General features: G+C 58.2%; 1 protein-coding gene across 1 annotated transcript; it reads left to right on the forward strand.

Moving 5' to 3' along the window:
- The first annotated feature begins 328 nt into the window (after positions 1–328).
- Positions 329–17,790, forward strand: OAF (out at first homolog). The gene is made up of 4 exons (XM_026505556.4): positions 329–1,094; positions 14,357–14,491; positions 15,395–15,575; positions 16,726–17,790. Exons 1-4 carry the CDS (start codon positions 834–836, stop codon positions 16,989–16,991), a joined length of 843 nt encoding a protein of 280 aa, XP_026361341.1. The 5' UTR covers positions 329–833; the 3' UTR covers positions 16,992–17,790.
- The last annotated feature ends 456 nt before the right edge of the window (positions 17,791–18,246 follow it).

An 18,246-nucleotide genomic window follows, 5' to 3' on the forward strand; every position in this document is an offset into this window, starting at 1 on the left:
GAGAGGAGGCCTGACTTACAAACTATCTCACTGGAGGGACTACGGGCAAAGCGGGGCGAGAACCTCAGCTTATCTCTCCAGACCCAGGGCAGTCAGAGGGCTAAAGGAGAGGTGAGGTCTGATTTTGCAGAAACTGTCTAGAAATTCGCTGTGTCAGAGAAACTAAAAGACCAGACAAAACCCCTAAAGCACCAAGCCCGATTATTTCGTCCACGTGGCACAAGAACAAGCCAAAAGGCGGGGGGGAGAGTCACCCGTCCCGCCCCCGCCCGCGCTGGGAGGAAGGGATTTGCCGGGACAGCCAACTCCTGACACAGCCAGGTCGCACGGGGCGCGGCAGGGAGGGAGGGAGATTGAGAAAGCCCTTTTCCCACAAAGCCGCTGTGCGGCGGTCCCCGGTCCCCGCCCCCTCCCCCGGGCCACCGCCGGAGTGCGGGGAGCCGCCGCGAGCCCTTTAAGGGCCGAGAGGTGCGCGGTCTCTTTAAGGCAGGTCCTGGTGGTTTCTGTTTTCCGAAGGAAGTGACGGGGGGTGGGATTGAATGAAAAGTGCAAAACAGAGTCTCGCAGCTCCGTAGTCGGGGGCCGCGGCAGTCGCGGCGCTGGGCGGGTGGGTGAGCGGGGGGCCCCGGGAGCGCCGCGTCCGCCTTCGAGCCGCCGGGGGGCGCGCGGCGGAGCGCAGCCCACGTGCGTCCGCGCCACGTCGCGGGCCCCCCGCGCCCGAGGCCCCCCTCCCCCGAGGAGCCGCTGCCGCGCGCCCCGAACTAGCCGATAACTTCGCGCGAAGTTTGGCAGCGCCCGTCGCCGCGCACTCGCGGCGGGCCGGGACCCCGGGGATGCGCCCGCCGGGCCGCCGCGGGGTCCCCACGGCGTCCCCCGCGCTACTGCTGCTGCCGCTGCTCGTGCCGCTGCTGGGGGCGCCGCGCGGTGTGGGCGCGGGGCCGGGCGCGCCGGCCGAGCTGCGGGTCCGCGTGCGGCTGCCAGACGGCCAGGTCACCGAGGAGAGCCTGCAGGCGGACAGCGACGCCGACAGCATCAGCCTCGAGCTGCGCAAGCCCGATGGCACCCTCGTCTCCTTCACCGCCGACTTCAAGAAGGTGAGGCACCTTCGCTTGCCCAGCGGGACTTGGGGACCTGGGAGGCCGAGCGCCCCCGGGTCCCGGTCGCACTGAGGCCTGCAGGAGGAAGGAGGGCCGGGGAGAAGCAGGCGACTTAGCCAGGGTCACGTCGTCGGGCTCTTCTCTACACCTCTGTGCGCGCTCCCCAGTGCCTGGTCCCTTCATTCTGTCCCGGGAATTCCGCCGCCGCCCGCTCCAGCCTTACACCACTTTGCTCTGGGTTCCCAGGCCCCTTCTCACTCCCGGACCAGCCCTTTGCCCACTTCTCTTCCTGCTCTCCCAGGGCCCTCCAGGTGCTGACTCTCCAAAAATGTTGGCTCCCTTCTTGGGCTAATTTCCCTGTGCTCCAGAGGAGAAAGTGCGGGGCTAGCAATCAGAGATCCCTGGTTCTTGCCCTGTGATCTTGGGCAAGTCCCTTTCCTTCTCTGGACCTCCTTTTTCACCTCTGTACAGGTCAGTGAGGTGGCTCCAGGCAATCCCAGCCCTGACATTTTGGAGACTAGAAACCAGCTCTCCTGTTTCACTTTCCTAGACTGGAGACATGGAGGGGGGTGGGGCGTGGGATAACAGCAGATTGTCCTCTGTCCCTCCCGAGCCGAGGAGAAGCTACCTCTCCTATTTGGTCTGGAAGGCTGGAAAGCTTGCAGAAGGAGCACCTGGGGAGAGGCCCCATGTGAGGTCCCCACTCTCTGGGAGAGCTGCCACTCGTTACCCTGCCTGGCAGGACAGCTGGCCAACCTCCATGTTGTGGCCCAGATTGCAGGAAGGGGGACAGAAACCAGCCTCCACTCAGTGTGTGTGTAAGGAACCAGAAGGAACCTTGTGGAGGGACTGGAAGGTGAACCTGGTCCCCAAGGTTGTTGGGGTTGGGGCAGGGGGCAGTGGACAAACTGGGGAGGGGGGTATCAGCAAATGGGCCTGAAAGGGTAGCAAGGGACTAACGGTGACCCAGCAGCAGGAATTCTGGAAGGAAAGAGGGTGGGTGAGGTGTAGGTACTCAAAGGGAATCTCCTTATCTACACACACACACACACACACACACACACACACACACCAGCCCCCTTTCTACTAAAAAAGAGGCCCTGTCTCTGGGGGACTGGAGAGGTGGGGACAGCTAGATAACCGGACAGCTGGAGAGGCTCAGGGTTATAGAGCCTTCCCCAAGCCACCTCTCCCTCCTCCCTCTTAAAGAGTGGGAGCTTGAGAGGAGAGGGAGCAGAATTTGGGGGGTCAGCTAGGGACACAGCAAAACTGCCCTAGATAGCATGCGCCAGGGCAGGGGATGGGACGGGGGCATCCAGTGGACGGTGGAGGTAGGGTTTGACTGCTGATCTGTCGCCAAACTACTGAGTTATCACCAACATGGGACATAAGTGGACCGTGGGAGTGTGGGGGGTGGTCACAGGTGGGAAGACTTTATAGCCCTTCCTTACTGGGCAGGGCCAAGCTAGGTTCTCCCATTCAGGTAGGGGCCTGGAAGGGCAGTGAGTATGGAGAGAGGGAAGCTGACAGGGCCAGAACACCTCCTGCCTTCCCACACCCATACTCCAGGGGAATTTTTTCTCTTGTGTTCTTTTCCTGGGAAATCCCAATAGTGGCTGGACCCCTCAGGACACATTGGTCTAATCCCCTCTAACCCTCCATTGAAACCCTTTGTCTTTGAGAGTGAGCCAAGAGTCTCCTACTTTCCTGCCCATTGCCCATTGTTCTGTGGCATCTGCAACTCTGAAGACAGACTTCCCTATTCTGGGACCTCTCCTAGGCTGTGGCTAGGGCACAGCAGGTAGGGCTGAGCTTTTATAACCCCTAGCTGCAGCATGAACGATTTTATTGCTCTACCTTGCAGGCAAGGAGAGGGGAGAGCCCCGTGGGGTGGAGGACTAGGGCCTGGAGCTGAGAGTATAGTTGGGGGGCAGACAGCCCAGTTAGACGATCCCTTTGGAGCTGATTGCCAGAGGCCCGTTTTAATCTCCGCAGTGGTTCAAACCTGCACCCAGGTTTCCAAAGTCTGCTTTTTGGGTTAGCCTCTGACCCAGAAGCTGGCATTTCACACCCTCCCTGGCATCTCCAATTTCACCAGCAAGGGCAGGAATCGGGGGTGGAAGGTGCAGAAAGGGAAGCCACCCTCCCGAGTCTCTCTGGCTCCAGTTGCTCAGCTAGCCTGGGGCTGAGCAGAACAGCCTTCACCCCTGCCCCTGGCCACTGTCTGCACTGACAGCAGCTTTTATACGCAGATCCTTCTGGGGTGGCTCACCTCTCCTGTGGCCCACTTAGCTCCCAAGGCCGCCTCATGGCCCACGGTCTTCGGTCTTCGGCAGATTCACTGAAGGTTCAATCTGGAAGGAACGATCTTTCCTGTGGGGAAAAAGTCTTGGGCGTTGTATTTCTTTTATATACCAAACACATTTGGGGTGCTTTGGGAAAAGTCTCTAGTCCACTTAGGAATAGTGATGGTTGCCCTTTTCTCACCTTTGGGAGACAGTCCAGGCTGAAGTACACAGACCTGGTTTAACCTGGGCAAGGTACTTGATCTCTGCAGGCCTTCCTTTCTTCATCTGTAAAATGGGGGCAATGATGGTACCAACCCCGTGTCTGTCAAGAGAACTCATAGGTATGTCTGAAATACTCACTAGGCATTGGCTGCTGTGCTAAGTGCTTAAGAAATAGAAGGCTGCTGACTTTCATAATCATTGTCCACATCACATTTCATTGTGGGTCCTCCCTGCTGAGCTTGGACTCAGAGAGGTTGAAGAATGGACCCAGAGTCACACACAGTCCGCGCTGAACCTGGAGGTGCCTTGAGCCCCTCACCGGAACCTTCTCCTTGAAGCGCCGTGCATTGGAACAGAGAGAAGCAGAAACAATAGGACACAGAGCAAGAGATAGAGAAAGAAATTGATTGCAAGAGATTGGCTCACATGATTCTGGAGGCTCAGAAGTCCTACGAGCTGCCATTTGCAAGCTGAAGGCCCAGGAAGGCTGGCGGTGGTTCCAGCCTGAGTCAGAAGGCCTGAGAGCCAGGTGTGCCTGTGTCTGAGGGCAGAGTGTGGACGTCCCAGCTCAGGCAGACAGTGCATTCGCCTTTCCTCTGCTTTCTGTTCTACCCACACCCTCGCAGACTGGGTGATGCCATGCACACCGGTGAGGGCCATCTTTTTTACTCATTCTGCCAATTGAAATGTTCATCTTTTCTGGAAACACCTTCACAGATACACCCAGCAGTAATGCTTTAGCAGCTCTCTGGACATCCCTTCACCCAGCCAAGTTGACACATAAAATTAACTGTCACACTCCACAATTGGTGGCCAGCCCCTCCGAGCCCGGAGCCATCATTCTTGTCCTGCCAAAATATGCAGGGCTGCGGGGAGTGTTCCTGGGCTGGAGGCATCACAGCCCTGGGTCTGGCCCATCCTAGCACCCATCCCCCATCTGTTTGTCTCCTCCAAGAGGGAGGGTCCTAGCACCATCTCTCCCCCGCCACTGCCACGTTGGACCGGACCCATAGGCAGTGAAGCAGTAAGAGCCGTGAGAGTAATCCGCTCACTGTAGGACACGGAGCCCAGAGCGCAGGCAAGGATTATGAGCTCCGCAAGTAGCTCGGAGCTATCAAATGGCCATCCTGTGTCACTGCACACCCTGCCCAAAGGCTGCTGACCATCAGGCAGACCGAGCTGAGGCTTTAAAAAGAAGTGCCATCGCTCAGTGGCTCCCAAACTTTGAGGCCCATTAGAATCACCTGGGCTGCTCTGGAAACTTCCGATGCCTTGGCTGCCCTCCATAGCAATGAAATCTGATCTCTGAGGGCAACAGTATTTTTAAAGAGGCCCCAGCGATTCCAGTGGACAGCGAGTTTGGGAACCACTGGCGTGGCTGCCCCAGGGAAGGGGAGGGAACTTGGAGGAGGGCCCAGGTTAGGCTGTTAAATGAAGGTAGAGCCCACATTCACTCACCTCTTTGCAACCTGTCATTCGACCCACAATAACCCTAATGTGTTTGAAGCGGCGGATAGGCGTTAGGCCTAATTCCACATGCCCTCCGTACACAAACTGTAATTCACGGTACACACCCAATAGGCAATACGCTCTTTTATAATCCGAATCCTGTGTATGTAATTATACCCGTATGTGCATACTCACTGGGCATTTCTAACACCAGGCACATCGCCACCCCCAGGCTCTAACCTGGCTTTTTGTCTTTCAGCCCTCTTGGTCCCCCTCCCCCAAGCTGGTGTCCCTGTCCAAGTTCTCTTTCCCCTTTGTCCCCCAGTCTGAATGTCCAAAAGCTGGGGGAGGGGATGAGTCATGTTCTAGGCAGTGTGGTTTGGTGCTGACCGGATGGGTAGGGTGGGGCTGAAAGATAGGAGAAAGTCACGCGCAACTGTTTCGGGGTGGTGGGGACAAGGGGGTGGGGGAGGAAGGAACCACAGACTCCAAAGTGCAGCGGGAGGGATCCTGAGGGGCTGTGGGCTGGAGCCAAGATAAGGGGAGACATATGGTGGTGTGGGTCAGCCCAAGGTCACTCTGAAGGACCCAGGAGGTGTGGAAACATGAGCCCTCAACGCCCTGGCCTGAGCACCAGTGGGTGAGTGGGAGTCAGAGGAAGAAACAGTCCAGAGAGCGCCAGAGCCCCTGCCTTGGGGGCTCCTGGTTGGGGTGGGGGAGCAGCGTGGGAAGCTGCATGCCGTCAGAAGTAGTCTGGAAGATATGGAATGTGCAAATGACTACGCCAGGGCCAGAGGCTGTTTATTATAATGGGATTGTCACATCCCACAGAGGTCAGACAGGAGAAGCTTTTAGACACCAGTCTCCCCCTCTCCCGTCTATGCGAGTTCCCTGAAACGCAGCAGCTTGGAACACGGGCGTGTGATGGATGGGTTGTCTTCTTGGGGAACAGAGGGCAGCAGAAACGCTTCCAGGAGAGGCCCAGACATTTCTGGAGACCAGAGCGCTTCCTCATAGGAGTTTGTGAGACGTCCCCAGCTGGAATGGCCTGGCTCGTGTCCGTGGGGCCCTCGGATCTAACAGCAATCCCTCTGCCATGTCTGACGAATTCCTCCGTGGATCAGGGATCAGCGGGCCTGCCCGAAGGTTCAGACGTGCTCCCTGGAGTTTGGCAAGCATCTGCCACCCTTGAATGCCAATGTCCAGGGGGAGTCCTGGCAGAAGATTGTGGATTAGGCAGTGAAGACTGCCCCTTGGACCACGGGAGGAGTGGCCAACTAGAAATAACATGGGGAGAGGTAGCGTGGGGCTCTTCCCCACCAGGCTGCCCAGCTACAGAGAAGCGGTGGTGGTAGTGGTTGTAGAAGAACTCGGGACAGACTTCTGTTTCCAGGAAGACAGGTGCAGCCTCGAGATGGGAAATGCACGTCCCCGGATCTCACACACTGAGTGGTCGCTCCAGTCACTTGCGGGCGGTTGCTTTGACACACAGCCTCATCTGATTCTCCCTACTACATCGTGGGACAGGTGTTGCCCCCATTTTGCAGATCTGCAAACAGGCTCAGAGCTACAAAATGACTTTGACAAGATCAAGTAGCTAATGATCCAGGATTAGGACCCAGGGATCCTTCCACTGTATCGCGATCGATTGTGTGTGCCGTACCATAAGTAGGCTCCTTCCAGAAGGATGAAGAAACCCGAATAGAGGAGGGGAGAGGGAAAGGGAAAGAGCTTGACAGAAAATCTTAATGCAGAGGAACAAACCCTCCTCCGTCCAGACTTGGGCTGGATCCCTCCCCGCCCCCCCCCCCCCGAGCCCATAACCCCCCAGTGGATATGGTGACTACTGACCCCTTGGCACCTTTGTGCCTGAGACTCTTCCCCTGGAGAGGCCGGGGAGCAGGGACCGCTTTCAAGAGATCTCACAGACTCCTGAGCGCCGCTGTGGACATTTGTCAGCCCTTCACCAGTCATGCGACTTGACAAGCCACTCGCCCTCTCGGAGCCCCAGGCTCAGACGCGGCACAGGAGGGGCAGAGACAACAGTATGGTGCTCACAGGCGGGTGAGAAGGGAATTCTAAGAGGCTGTTGCAAAGCGGAGGCCAGCGGAGCACGTGAGGAGGCAAGTAGCCATGCCAGCCAGGGCCCAGGCAGGTGCCCCTGGCCCAGCTGTCCTTCCTGGCTCGAAGCGCATTGTTCCAGCACCTTCATTTCTGCTCTAGGGCCAGACAGCAGCATTAGGAGCTCCCATCCCTTAGGCTGGCAAGTGTTGAAGCGGCTGCCACTTGTGCATTCTGATAAAGGGCCGGGAGCAAGGGAGGCGTTGGGGCTGGGAATCTGGGTGAGAGAGAAGTCGGAGCCCCATCTTCGGAGCCCTGAGTCAGCAGGACAGTGGGGCGCAGTTGATCCACATAAAGCCTCACATTGTTCCCTGGGGCAGTTGGAACAGTAGTGACCTTTGGGATTTGGCTGACGGAGAACCGGGGGCTCAGGGGGCTGGGAGAGGGCAGGGGGCCACTGCTCATGGCTGGTGGCTGTGCTGATCCCCTTAACAAGAAGCTTTTGTCCCAGAACCAGCCCTGAGGGTCTACCGGCCTCCCGTAATGGGGGCAGCCTAAGTCTGGGAACGGGCCTGGCCTGGCTTTGGGTTGACGCCATTCACCGCTGCTCCTGCTCAGGGAGACTGGGCGGGGTCGCCAAGGTGCTCCCGAGTCTGCCACCAGGCAGCCAGCATGGGGTTAGGAAGGTGCTGGCTCCTGGCCGCCTTCCTCACCTCCGCGGCCCCACGAAACCGGCCCCTCTCAAGCCACAAAGCAGCCGCAGCCAGGAGTAGAGGGATAAATGTTTGGGTTGGCTCAGCCTGGGCTGCAGAAGCATGCGCTGTGCTGTGATGGAAAGGAGACAAAGATGGTAGAGCACGCTCCCGAGGGCAAGCAGCAGTGGGGGGGACAGGGTGAGAACCCTGGAGAGAAGGCCCCCAGCCTGGGTGTCCGGGAGGGCAGCGGGAGCGACGGGGTGGCTCCCCACCCTGGCCCCCTTCGTTTTCAGCTCCCCATGGTGGAGGGCTGGGCTGAGAGAGCAGGCGGGCTCTCTGGAGGAGGGCCCTGAGTGAGACAGCAGTGTGAGGACCTTGTTCGACGTGGGTGAGAGGATGTATGAGGGAGTGCGTGAGGCCATGTGCGAGATGCCGCACTGGCTCAGAGAAGGGGGTGAGTTGGAGGCTCCGTGGGGGACACTGAGGGTGGCAGTGTGCTCCTGTGAGCAACCAGGGGCCGGGGAGAGACGGGAGCAGCTGTGTGTGAAAGAGATTGTTCGAGAAGCAGCAAGTACGCGAGGAAGATTACAGGCATGTGGCCTGTGAATGGGGGAAAGCAGGTGGGCATCCGCATGTATCAGTTAGGATTCCGCTGGGCTGTAACATAAAACCCCCAACAGCAGGTCAAAGCAAGGGAAGTTCGTTTCCCTCTCCCGCATCTTCTCTGAGGCTGGAAGTCGGCAGCGGAGGGCAGTGTGACAGCCCCACAGTCATCCCCACTGAGCTCCCAGGGGCTCTGTGTGCAGCGTTGCTTCCCCTCCCAGCATTAAGCTTCCCCTGGGGCCTCTCCCCCGGAGGGCGGCACCTGGGCCCGGCGCAGGGTGTCTGCCGGTCCAGTGCAGAGGGCTGGGGCCCTGCTATTCCCAGGCAGCTGTCTGCTGTCTTCCTAGGTGTTCGCCCGGAGCCCCAGCACAGCTGGGCCTGCGCAGCCTTCTCGCGGTGGATCTCAGAAGTGCTGCCTGGCAGGGAGTGAACAGAGAAGAACAATGTGTGGATAGGGGCTGATGGGGGCAGCTCCGAAGAGCATAAGGATCACTGGACTGTGAGTCAGGAGGTCCGGGCTGCTGGTCCTGGCTCCGCAGCTGCATGACTTGTGAAGGTCCCGTCCCCAGCTGGAACCTCACTGGGTCACGAATTCAATGATCCCCTGAACCTGCTAAAAGCCAAAATAGCAACGGTGGGACTACCAGCCTGTAGGACTACCCGTCTTCTTGTGGGAGGCAAGGGAGCCGGCCGATCGAGGCCCCAGAGCATATGCATGCAGGCGGGCGTTCACTCAGCTGCTAAGTGTTGCGCTCGGGCTTTGTGCCAGACCCTGAGGTTACTGCCTCTGCCCTTGAACCAGGGGCAGATCTTATGCGGGGCCTGGATGACTTGTTGTTGGGGCAGAAGATGCCACATGAGGATGGGGTCCTCTGGGAAGGCATTAAATCAGGTGCACACTGGACCAGCACAAGTCAAGTTGGAGCCAGCTCCGAACCCACCAGGGACTGCCGGTGATCTGCTAGCTAAAGGTCAGACTCCTTGCTGGACTGTCAGACCCGCTGCCCTGCCCCTCGTACCCGCCTCTTCCTTTGACCACTCTGCCCTCCCTCGCCCCACCCTGTCCCTAGTGGTCGGCTCAGGATGCTTCCACGCTCTTGTTTGTGGGCTCCTTCCTTCGTTTATTCATTACCAGGCACTTACGGAGCACCTGCTGTGTTCTAGGGGGCGGGGAGTCACTGCAAATAAGTTATTTTCCCAGCCCCAAGGAGCTGAGTCTGGAAGGTAAGGCAAGAGATGGTTGCAGACTCAGTGGGATTCGTGCTGTAGAGGTTAGGAGTTGGGGCCGGCTGAGTCTGCTGGCGGGTTGGTGGGGGCAGTGTTGGGAGGACAGGCCAGAGGAGGGGATGCATTTGAACTGGGCCCTGAGAGATGGCAGGCAGAAGGGGGCCGAGCATCCCCAGTAGAGGAGTCAGCTCGGGGACAGGCACAAGGCCTCATCGAGCTCATTCTGGGAACTGGAGGCTCTTTAGTTCAATGCTCAGGGAGTGTGAGAGGAGCTGTCGGTGGGGGCGGATGCCAGCCCCGGGAGGGTACACTTTAGGGCAAGGGCAAAAGGAGCTTCCGAAGGGCATTAGGCAGATCAGTGACAACGTGGAGGGATTGGGTGGGGGTGTTATGAGAGCCTCACATTTCCGTCTTCTGTAAATTCCTCTCTCTCTCTCTTTGCTAGAAAGCCCCCCCCACACACACACACATCCTTTGACTGTTAAGGACCACTGAAATGTCCCTTGCTCTGGAGAAGTCTTCCCTCCCACCCTGCCTCCCAGTCTCATCCTTCATCCATCCTTTGCTCCATAGCACTTGTCATAAACCTCAACCCCAGGCCTTATGCGGTGTACTGATTCTGTTGTAGGAGGTCAGTCTCCCCATGAGCCCCTTGAAGACAGGGGCCTCTGCCTTGGTCTTGGCCATTTTCCCACCCAGCCTGGTGCCTGTGAGGGCCGTGCCCCAGGAAATGCTGACCAAAGCTCTCCCACAGATTTGCTGATTCCCTGTAAGCCCCAGAGGAGTGCCCTGACCTCTCTGGGCCTAAGGTGCATCTGGAGGAGAACAATCTGCTCCTGCTTCTACAGGTCGGGAGTAGGTCGGAGCTGGAGCTAGGCCTGAGATTGCAGCAATAACAGACAAAGGATTCAGCCCACTATGTTCTGAGACCTTTGGCTCATTTTTTCCTCACAGTAATCCCTGGAGGTGTAGGTATTGTTAGTTTAACTCATTTAACAGATGTGGGAACTAAGGTATGGGGAGGTGAATTCCCCAGTTTCACGGCTAGTATGAGCAAAGCCAGCATTGGAACGTAGGTAGTGCGGACGCCAGAGCCTTTGCTCGTAACTACCGTGCTGTCCGACTACCTATCTACTCCTGAGCTTTACTTAAAACCACAGAGGACTTCAGCCAAGTGCTCGCGATCCCCATGGTGCACGTGCCACACCCTGACGCCCAGGTGTCAGCCCTGGTACTGGACGGTCTGCGTCTTCCAGGTGGCCCGCTCCTAGTGGGCTGGAGGTTCCCGGGAGCTCATGCGAGCAGGAGCCTTACAGAAACTTCCATCTTGGGAGTCCCAGCCTGAGTCCTGGACCTGAGAAACCTTCCTCCGCACCCTGACATCTCCAGCTGTGCCATCTGCCTTGGGCATTAGGCCACATCCGGGTGACTCATCTCAGGGCAGTCTCGGGCAAGGAGGAAGCTTGGGAGCCAGGCTTCCCTTTGGCCTGGGCCTAGCATCTGGCCAGATGTTTGCTGAAGCAGGGAGACCTCTCCCCCTACCCTTTCCTCTGTGCTGGAGGGAAAGGAGCCCCTGGAACCTTGGCAGTGAGTCTGAGGTGTAGAGAGTGGAAGGGAGGAGGGACACTGGTCAGGATGATGGAGGCAAGTAGGTCCAGAAGCTAGGGGTGCCCACCCCCTCCCAGGGGTCAGCAAGTGCAAGATGGTCTTTCTGGAGAAATAGGACCAGACAGACTGGAGAATGTAGGGTCCACAGAGGTTCTAAGCAGGCAGGCAGGTGGATCAGAAGGGTGACCCGGCCTCATGTCGCCCTCCTATCTATGTCAGACGCTGGCTCTTGTTAGTCATGCAGAACCCTGAATGCCAGCTGCCACACTCCCAGGGCAGGTCTACACAGGACTTCCAGGCATGGCTGGAAGAGGGAGCTGAGTTCTGATCCTGGCTCTACCACTTGCCAGCTGTATGGCCAAGGGCAGACTACCCTGCCTCTCTGGGCCTGGGCTTCAGTTTCTTTCTTTTTTTTTTTTTTTTTTAAAGATTTTATTTATTTATTTGACAGAGAGAGCCAGCGAGAGAGGGAACACAAGCAGGGGGAATGGAGAGGAAGAAGCAGGCTCATAGCGGAGGAGCCCGATGTGGGGCTCGATCCCATAACGCCGGGATCACGCCCTGAGCCGAGGGCAGACGCTTAACCGCTGTGCCACCCAGGCGCCCCAAGGGCTTCAGTTTCTTGAACCAGGCACCAAGGACATCTGGGAGGCAGTGGTGCCTGGGGGTTGAGAGAGCGCAGGCTTTCAAGTCAGACTGCCCAGGGTTAAAATTCCAGCCACATTTCCTCCTAGTCCCGTGACCTTGAGCAAGTAACCCATTCCCAACTAAGTAATAATCATCCTCCCTACCTCCTATTGTTGTAAAGATTTTAAACAGGACAATGCATCCTTTTTGACTCATAATAACAGTGACTTGTCCCTTCCAGTTATAGACTTCAATAAATCTTTGCCCTCCCCAAGTAAATCTTCTATCTCAACGAGAAATCCTCAGTCCCTCTCTTCACCAGCAGATTCCCATTTTGCTATCATTTTGCTGTTGTCTCCAACATTGTTGTTTAATATAATAGAGTGAGGGAAAGACTCAGAACAGGTGTTTTTTTTAATCCTCTGGTCTGGTCCAAGAGTTCAAATGCTTTCTCTTAACGGTGGGCAGGTGATCTCCCCGAGCAAAGAGCCCACACTGCAGCTCTTGGACCCCAGAGTGTGGCACGTGGCTCTGGTTTTGGAGAAGAGGCTGTGACTATTCCAGATAAGGTTCTTTTAAAAAGACATTGCTGGAAAATCCCCAGGAAGTAGATGTTGGCTCCTGCCCCGGGGTCCTGCCAGGGACCCAAGCCCTCGGAGGGGAAGTCTGGTATCTGGTCTCCCCTGGCAGGAAGTGAGCCCTAAGTGGAAAATACACTAGTGGACCAGCCTCCAGTCTCCCCTCAGCCAACCCGAGCGGATGGAAGATCGGGTGGCCCAGGCTGGCGGGGCGAGGAGATTCCAGCCTCATGGCCCAAGAACGGATTTCCTGTTGAGAGGAAGCTGGGGTTAACCCGAGCTCTGATTCACCTTCCCTGCAAGACTGGCATCAGCCAAACCCTCACGGGGCCATTGTCACCAGCTGGGCCCCAGTTTCCCTTTCGGCACTATTGATGGAAAACCTTCCCGTATATGCCCATACCTCCTTGTCCTAGAGATCATGTATAGTAAGAGGAAGCAAGAGAAACGTCCCCGTAGAGGCCAGGGATGGCGGTGCTCACTGGCTCCGATCGCAGCGAGCGCCTACTGAGCACGGAGTCGGGGTGGGCATTCTTCTGTGCCCTGTACCCTAACTCACTCAGTTTTCACCACAACCCAGCTGCCTAAATGCCGCAGTGTCCCCGTCTTACAGGTGAGGCTTATAGAAGCTCGAAGCTGTGGCTGGGCCCTGGCTAATCCATTGCAGAGTTGGGCTGCAACTCCCCCTCACTGCCTTACAGGAACCCGAGGGGGGGCCTCAGCCCCTGTCTCAGAGCACTTGAAGCCAGCAGGCGCTCAGGAAGCCCTCCGTGAATGCGGGCTTTCCTGGTGGGCGAAGCCAGGGCACGTACATTGACGTGTACGTCGATAGCTCCGCGGCGCTGCATGTGCTTGGTGCCACAGCCGGGCCATACGGGTTCTGGAGGACGATGGTCATTATGGCCAGGGTGCCTCCCTGGCAGGGAGGGTCTTGATAGATTGAGACCACTTCTGATGGGGACTTGCTGACTTCTCACTGGGAACAGTTAAGCCAAGGCACAGGGTTGGGTGAGAGCAGGTGGGTCAGAGCACAGGGTTCCAGCAGCCGGCTTGGGAGGGGGACTCCATCCTTCCCTGCGGCCGCCTCTCTCTTCTCCCTCTGCTCCCCTCCAGCCTCCCCCATTCATGCAATGAGTGAGTAACAGGAAGGAGCCATTGGCCGGCTGGTAATGCCATTAGTAACCCCGTGGGGAAAGGGGAAGTGATGAGAGGAGGGGAAAGGTGAGCCATCCCAGCTCCCTCAGGCCAGAATCTGGCAACAGCTGCAGCCAGCCTGTGCTGCGTCTGCCCTGAACGCTGTCCTATGCGCGCCACCTCCCTCGGAGGTGGGGGTGGCCGGGAGCCGGGCTGACCGGAAGCACAGATCAGAGGCATTTTGAGGAGCACCAGTTTCTGGGCCTCCCCCCAACACCTCCCGAATGAGAATGTCTCCGAGAGAAACTCTGGAATCTATGCTTGTAAAAAGTTCAGGCCCTCCCCTATTATGCCCTGGTCAGGTAGTTTATAGGGGTTGTGACCCACCCTCATCCGGGTGCCACAGGGGTGCCCCCGAGGGGCCACATCAGCTGTGAATGAACCAGACACCGACCAGAGGTGCTCGCTCTTTTAAGTTGAAGTTCTGTACTTGTAAACAGCTGTGTTTTGAAAAGCTTTTTAGTGGTTCACTATGTGAATTTTCCAGGAGGTTTTGGAACATCTGGGCTGTGTTCTTTCTTTTCAGTTATGGGTCTAAATGGGAAAGATAAAAATTCCTAGACCAGCAGGAGGGAAATGTCCCTGTCCGTTGTAGGGCAGGGTCCAGGCGTGCGTCCTGTCCGAGGCCTGAGCTGAGCCCTGGGTGGGCTGGGAGTGGGGCCCCACCCACTCCAGCTGGTCCCCATCCTCCTGCCCTTTCCCATCAGGATGTGAAGATCTTCCGAGCCCTGATCCTGGGGGAACTGGAGAAGGGGCAGAGTCAGTTCCAGGCGCTCTGCTTTGTCACCAGGCTGCACCACAATGAGATCATCCCCAGTGAGGCCATGGCCAAGCTTCGACAGGTGAGTGCTCGCCTCGGGCCTGCCCCGGCCCGGCTCCTACCCGGAGCCCCCAGTCCTGCAGCCAGCCTGGCCCCAAGCTTGGACGCTACCGCAACCTCAGTCTCCCACCCAGCACTTGACCCACCCTGGCCCTCATCCCTGGCACCCCACTCTCACCCTGTCGTCCTCATCCCCCTGATTTTGCCCCAGGCCAAAGCTAACCCCATCACCCCAGATCGCTAATCTGCACAGACCCCCAACTGCCAGATCCCTCCAGTCCCCTAACCTCAGCTCCTGCCCCTTGATGGTGGAGGCTGGGGGTTTGGACTCTGAGGTCAGATCTGCCTTCGCCCCAGTGCCACCACTCGTCATCCAGGTGACATTGCAGGAGTGACCTCGCCTGCAGAGCCTCTATTTTCTCATTGAGAAATGAATTCTGAGAATTAAATGAGCTAACACATGCGGTGTTCAGAACGCTTCAGTCTGTTGGCCTGCGCCCCGTCCCTTCCTGGACCCTGGGCCTCTCCCCAACCTCACCTAAGTTCCCTAAACTCTTCAGGGGGTTCTGCTCTAGGCGCTTCCCAGAGACCCTGCTCCCTGCATGTTGGAAAGTCTAGGACCCCAGAGGTCATTGGCCTGGGACAGCTTGCCTGGCTGCCCACCACCGCCACCCCCCAGCCACTGCCAGAATTCCCCATCAGCCCCAGACGTCAGCCAGTGGCTGGCTGGGAAGGCTTGGCTGTGCCCCGAGCATTGGTTTTTCCACCAGTTGGAGGGGATGCTAGGATTCCCGTTGACAGCCAGCCTGCCCCAGGGTTCTAAAGGCGACCAGCCGCAGCTTGTCTGACACTCAGGCATCAGGCGAGGGGTAGGCAGAGAGAGCATTCGGAGGCCAGGTGGGAGTGGCTCCTCTTCTCCATACAGAAGAATCCACGGGCGGTGCGGCAGGCCGAGGAGGTGCGGGGCCTGGAGCACCTGCACATGGACGTCGCCGTCAACTTCAGCCAGGGGGGCCTGCTGAGCCCCCACATCCACAACGTGTGTGCTGAGGCCGCGGATAGCATCTACGCCCGCCAGGAGGACGTCCGGTTCTGGCTGGAACAAGGTCAGCAGGGCGCTGCCCATGGTGGTGGCGCGTCACCCGCCATAGAGAGTCACGAGATACAGGAGTTCAGAGGAGGGACCCCTAAACCGGGATGGGATTGGTCAGGGCGGGCTTCCTGGAGGAAGGGGTGCCTATGTGGCTCTTGAGTGAGAGGAGTCAGCCTTTCCAGGTAGGGATGCACAGAACTGTGACTTGCTAGGCCCCGTGGAGGGAGACACCCAGGCAGCACCTACCTCGCTCCTTCCCTTAGTGAGGACACAGGTGGACTGTCGTCGGATGGGGCCCAAAGACACCCGTTCCTACCCGCCCACCTCTGCTGCCACCCTCCAAAGTCAGCGCCTCTCCTTTCTTTTGTGCTCCCCCACGATCCTTGAGGGCCCCCATCTCTGTGTGCTCCCTGCCTTGCAGCCCCTGCGCTTTTACCGTGGGTGCCTCTCCTGACACCACGCCCAGGACCGTCCTCGGGTCCTCCGTGTAGGGGGCACAGGGAGATGGCGTAGTTACAGATCCAGGTCCCTGGTCCTTCTGCCCAGCCGGCTGAGCACTAGACAAGTGCCTGCCCCTCCCAGGGCACCCCTGGATTTCGAAACGCCCGACAGAGCTGTGGCCATGCCCTCCACACACAGCCCTCCCCGGTGAGCTGTGCCCCACACTGCAGTGCAAGTGCAAGTCTGATACTGCACCCCCCCCCCCGAGGCCGGTCCCTCCCATGGCCACTGAGCCGAGCCAGGGGCCAGGTCACTGCCATCTCCCTCCAGCACCCCCGCACGTGCCCTGGCCACGCTGACGTCCCAGCACATCCGCGCTGGCCCTCCTTAGACGCCACCACCTTCTTGAAGCAGCTCTCCTTGATTTTCTCCTCATTCCGCCACATTCTAGTACAGCGACGTTTCCAGGCATAGGGCGCAGGTGGCCACGTGGAGGCCTTGGCGTCAGACCGCCCTGGGTTCCATCCTCACTCCACTCCTTACTCTGTGACCTCAGGGAGATCATTAAACCCCTCTGGGCCGGGTTTCTCACCTATGGAACAGGAACCATAACACTTAGCTCCCAGGGGTGCCGGGAGGCCCGAAGGGCCACGTGGGGCAGGGGCAGGGGTGGGCGGGCTCCCTCTCTTTCCCCGAGGCTGACCCCTGCCTCTCTCCCCCAGGGGTGGACAGCTCCGTGTTTGAGGCTCTGCCCGAGGCCTCGGAGCAGCAGCTGCTGCCGCGCTGTGGGCAGCTGGGGGACGGCGGGAGGCCCTGCGTCTGCCGCTACAGCCTGAGCCTGGCCTGGTACCCCTGCCTGCTCAAATACTGCCACAGCCGCGACCGGCCGGCGCCCTACAAGTGCGGCATCCGCAGCTGCCAGAAGAGCTACAGTTTCGACTTCTATGTACCCCAGAGGCAGCTGTGTCTCTGGGACGAGGAGCCCTAGCGGGGCAGGCCTGCAGGCGGTGGTCCCTGCGGGAGCTGCTCTGGGTCCGCCGCTCTTCGCCCAGCCACCGGGGGAGGGGGAGGCAACCCCCCCCCCCCAACTGAGGCCTTATTTCCCTTCTCCCTTGATCCCAGGAGCCTCTGGCCCCATCATGCAAGACTGTGAAAAGGGGTGTGGCATGGCAGGGGTTAACTCATGAAGGCAGCCCCCGCTCCCACCCTGTGCCTCCCTTGGGGACCGAGAGAAGGGGGCTCTCCAGATTTGTCCCCTTCCCCTTAACCTCCCCTGAAGTGTTCTCTTTCAAGCAACCAAAATGTGATGGCTCATGATTCTATTTAACTCTTTGAAGGTTTAGACCCTAGAAGGTGTCTGTCAATGCCTGTGACACCGACCTCCCCACACATACATCCCCCCACCCCCTGACTCGCCCATCTCGAAGGAGCTGGGCCCTCTGCACCATTGAATGCCCAACAAGGAGGGGATCCCTGCCCCAGAGAGGGGGCTGTCGGGGACCCTCGCCATAGCCCTACACCAGATCACAGCACGTTCTTGTCATCGCTGGCCTCCAACGCTGGGGCAGGTGAGGACCTCCCAGCCCTGAGACACGTGCCTCCCCCCACCCCCAGACTCTGTTGGGACAGCAGGCACCAGCCTTCCCCCTCTAAATGGAAATATTTTTGTAGGTTCTGGGGCAGGGAGGGAGCATGAAGTATGAGGAAAACTTGAATTCCAGATTTTTAATGCAAAGTATTTATCATTTGTACCAGAAATAAAAGTTTAAATTTTTATTTGACTGCCAGCCCGCGACACCGAGTTCTGAGAGAACTCTTGGCCGATGCTGCCACCTGGTGTCAGGAGAAGTGTTCCGTTGCTCTCCCGGTGATCCGGCTAGGGACACCTTCTAAAGCACCTGCTGGGTGCTTGGCCATTGTGGGTCCAGGGGGCGGTCTGGGGTGGGGGGTGCATATCAGGGAAGGATGAGACAAGACTGCACTTAAGAGAAAGACACATACAGAGATGAGCAAGTCAGACAGTAACCAGCACAAGCTAGATGAAGGCAAGAAGTAAGGGCATAAACTCCAGAACCAGACTTCCAGGGTTCAAACCCTGGCCTTGCTGCTTATTTCCTGTGCAGTCTTGGGTCAAGTTACTTGCCCTCACTGTGCCTCAGCTCTCTCAGCTATAGAATGAGCTTAATAGTGAGACTGATGGAGGTTCACACGTGTGAAGGGCCCAGCACATAGTGCTCACTGTA

The sequence above is a fragment of the Ursus arctos genome, unplaced genomic scaffold (assembly GCF_023065955.2).
Source record: "Ursus arctos isolate Adak ecotype North America unplaced genomic scaffold, UrsArc2.0 scaffold_22, whole genome shotgun sequence".
Taxonomy (NCBI): domain Eukaryota; kingdom Metazoa; phylum Chordata; class Mammalia; order Carnivora; family Ursidae; genus Ursus; species Ursus arctos.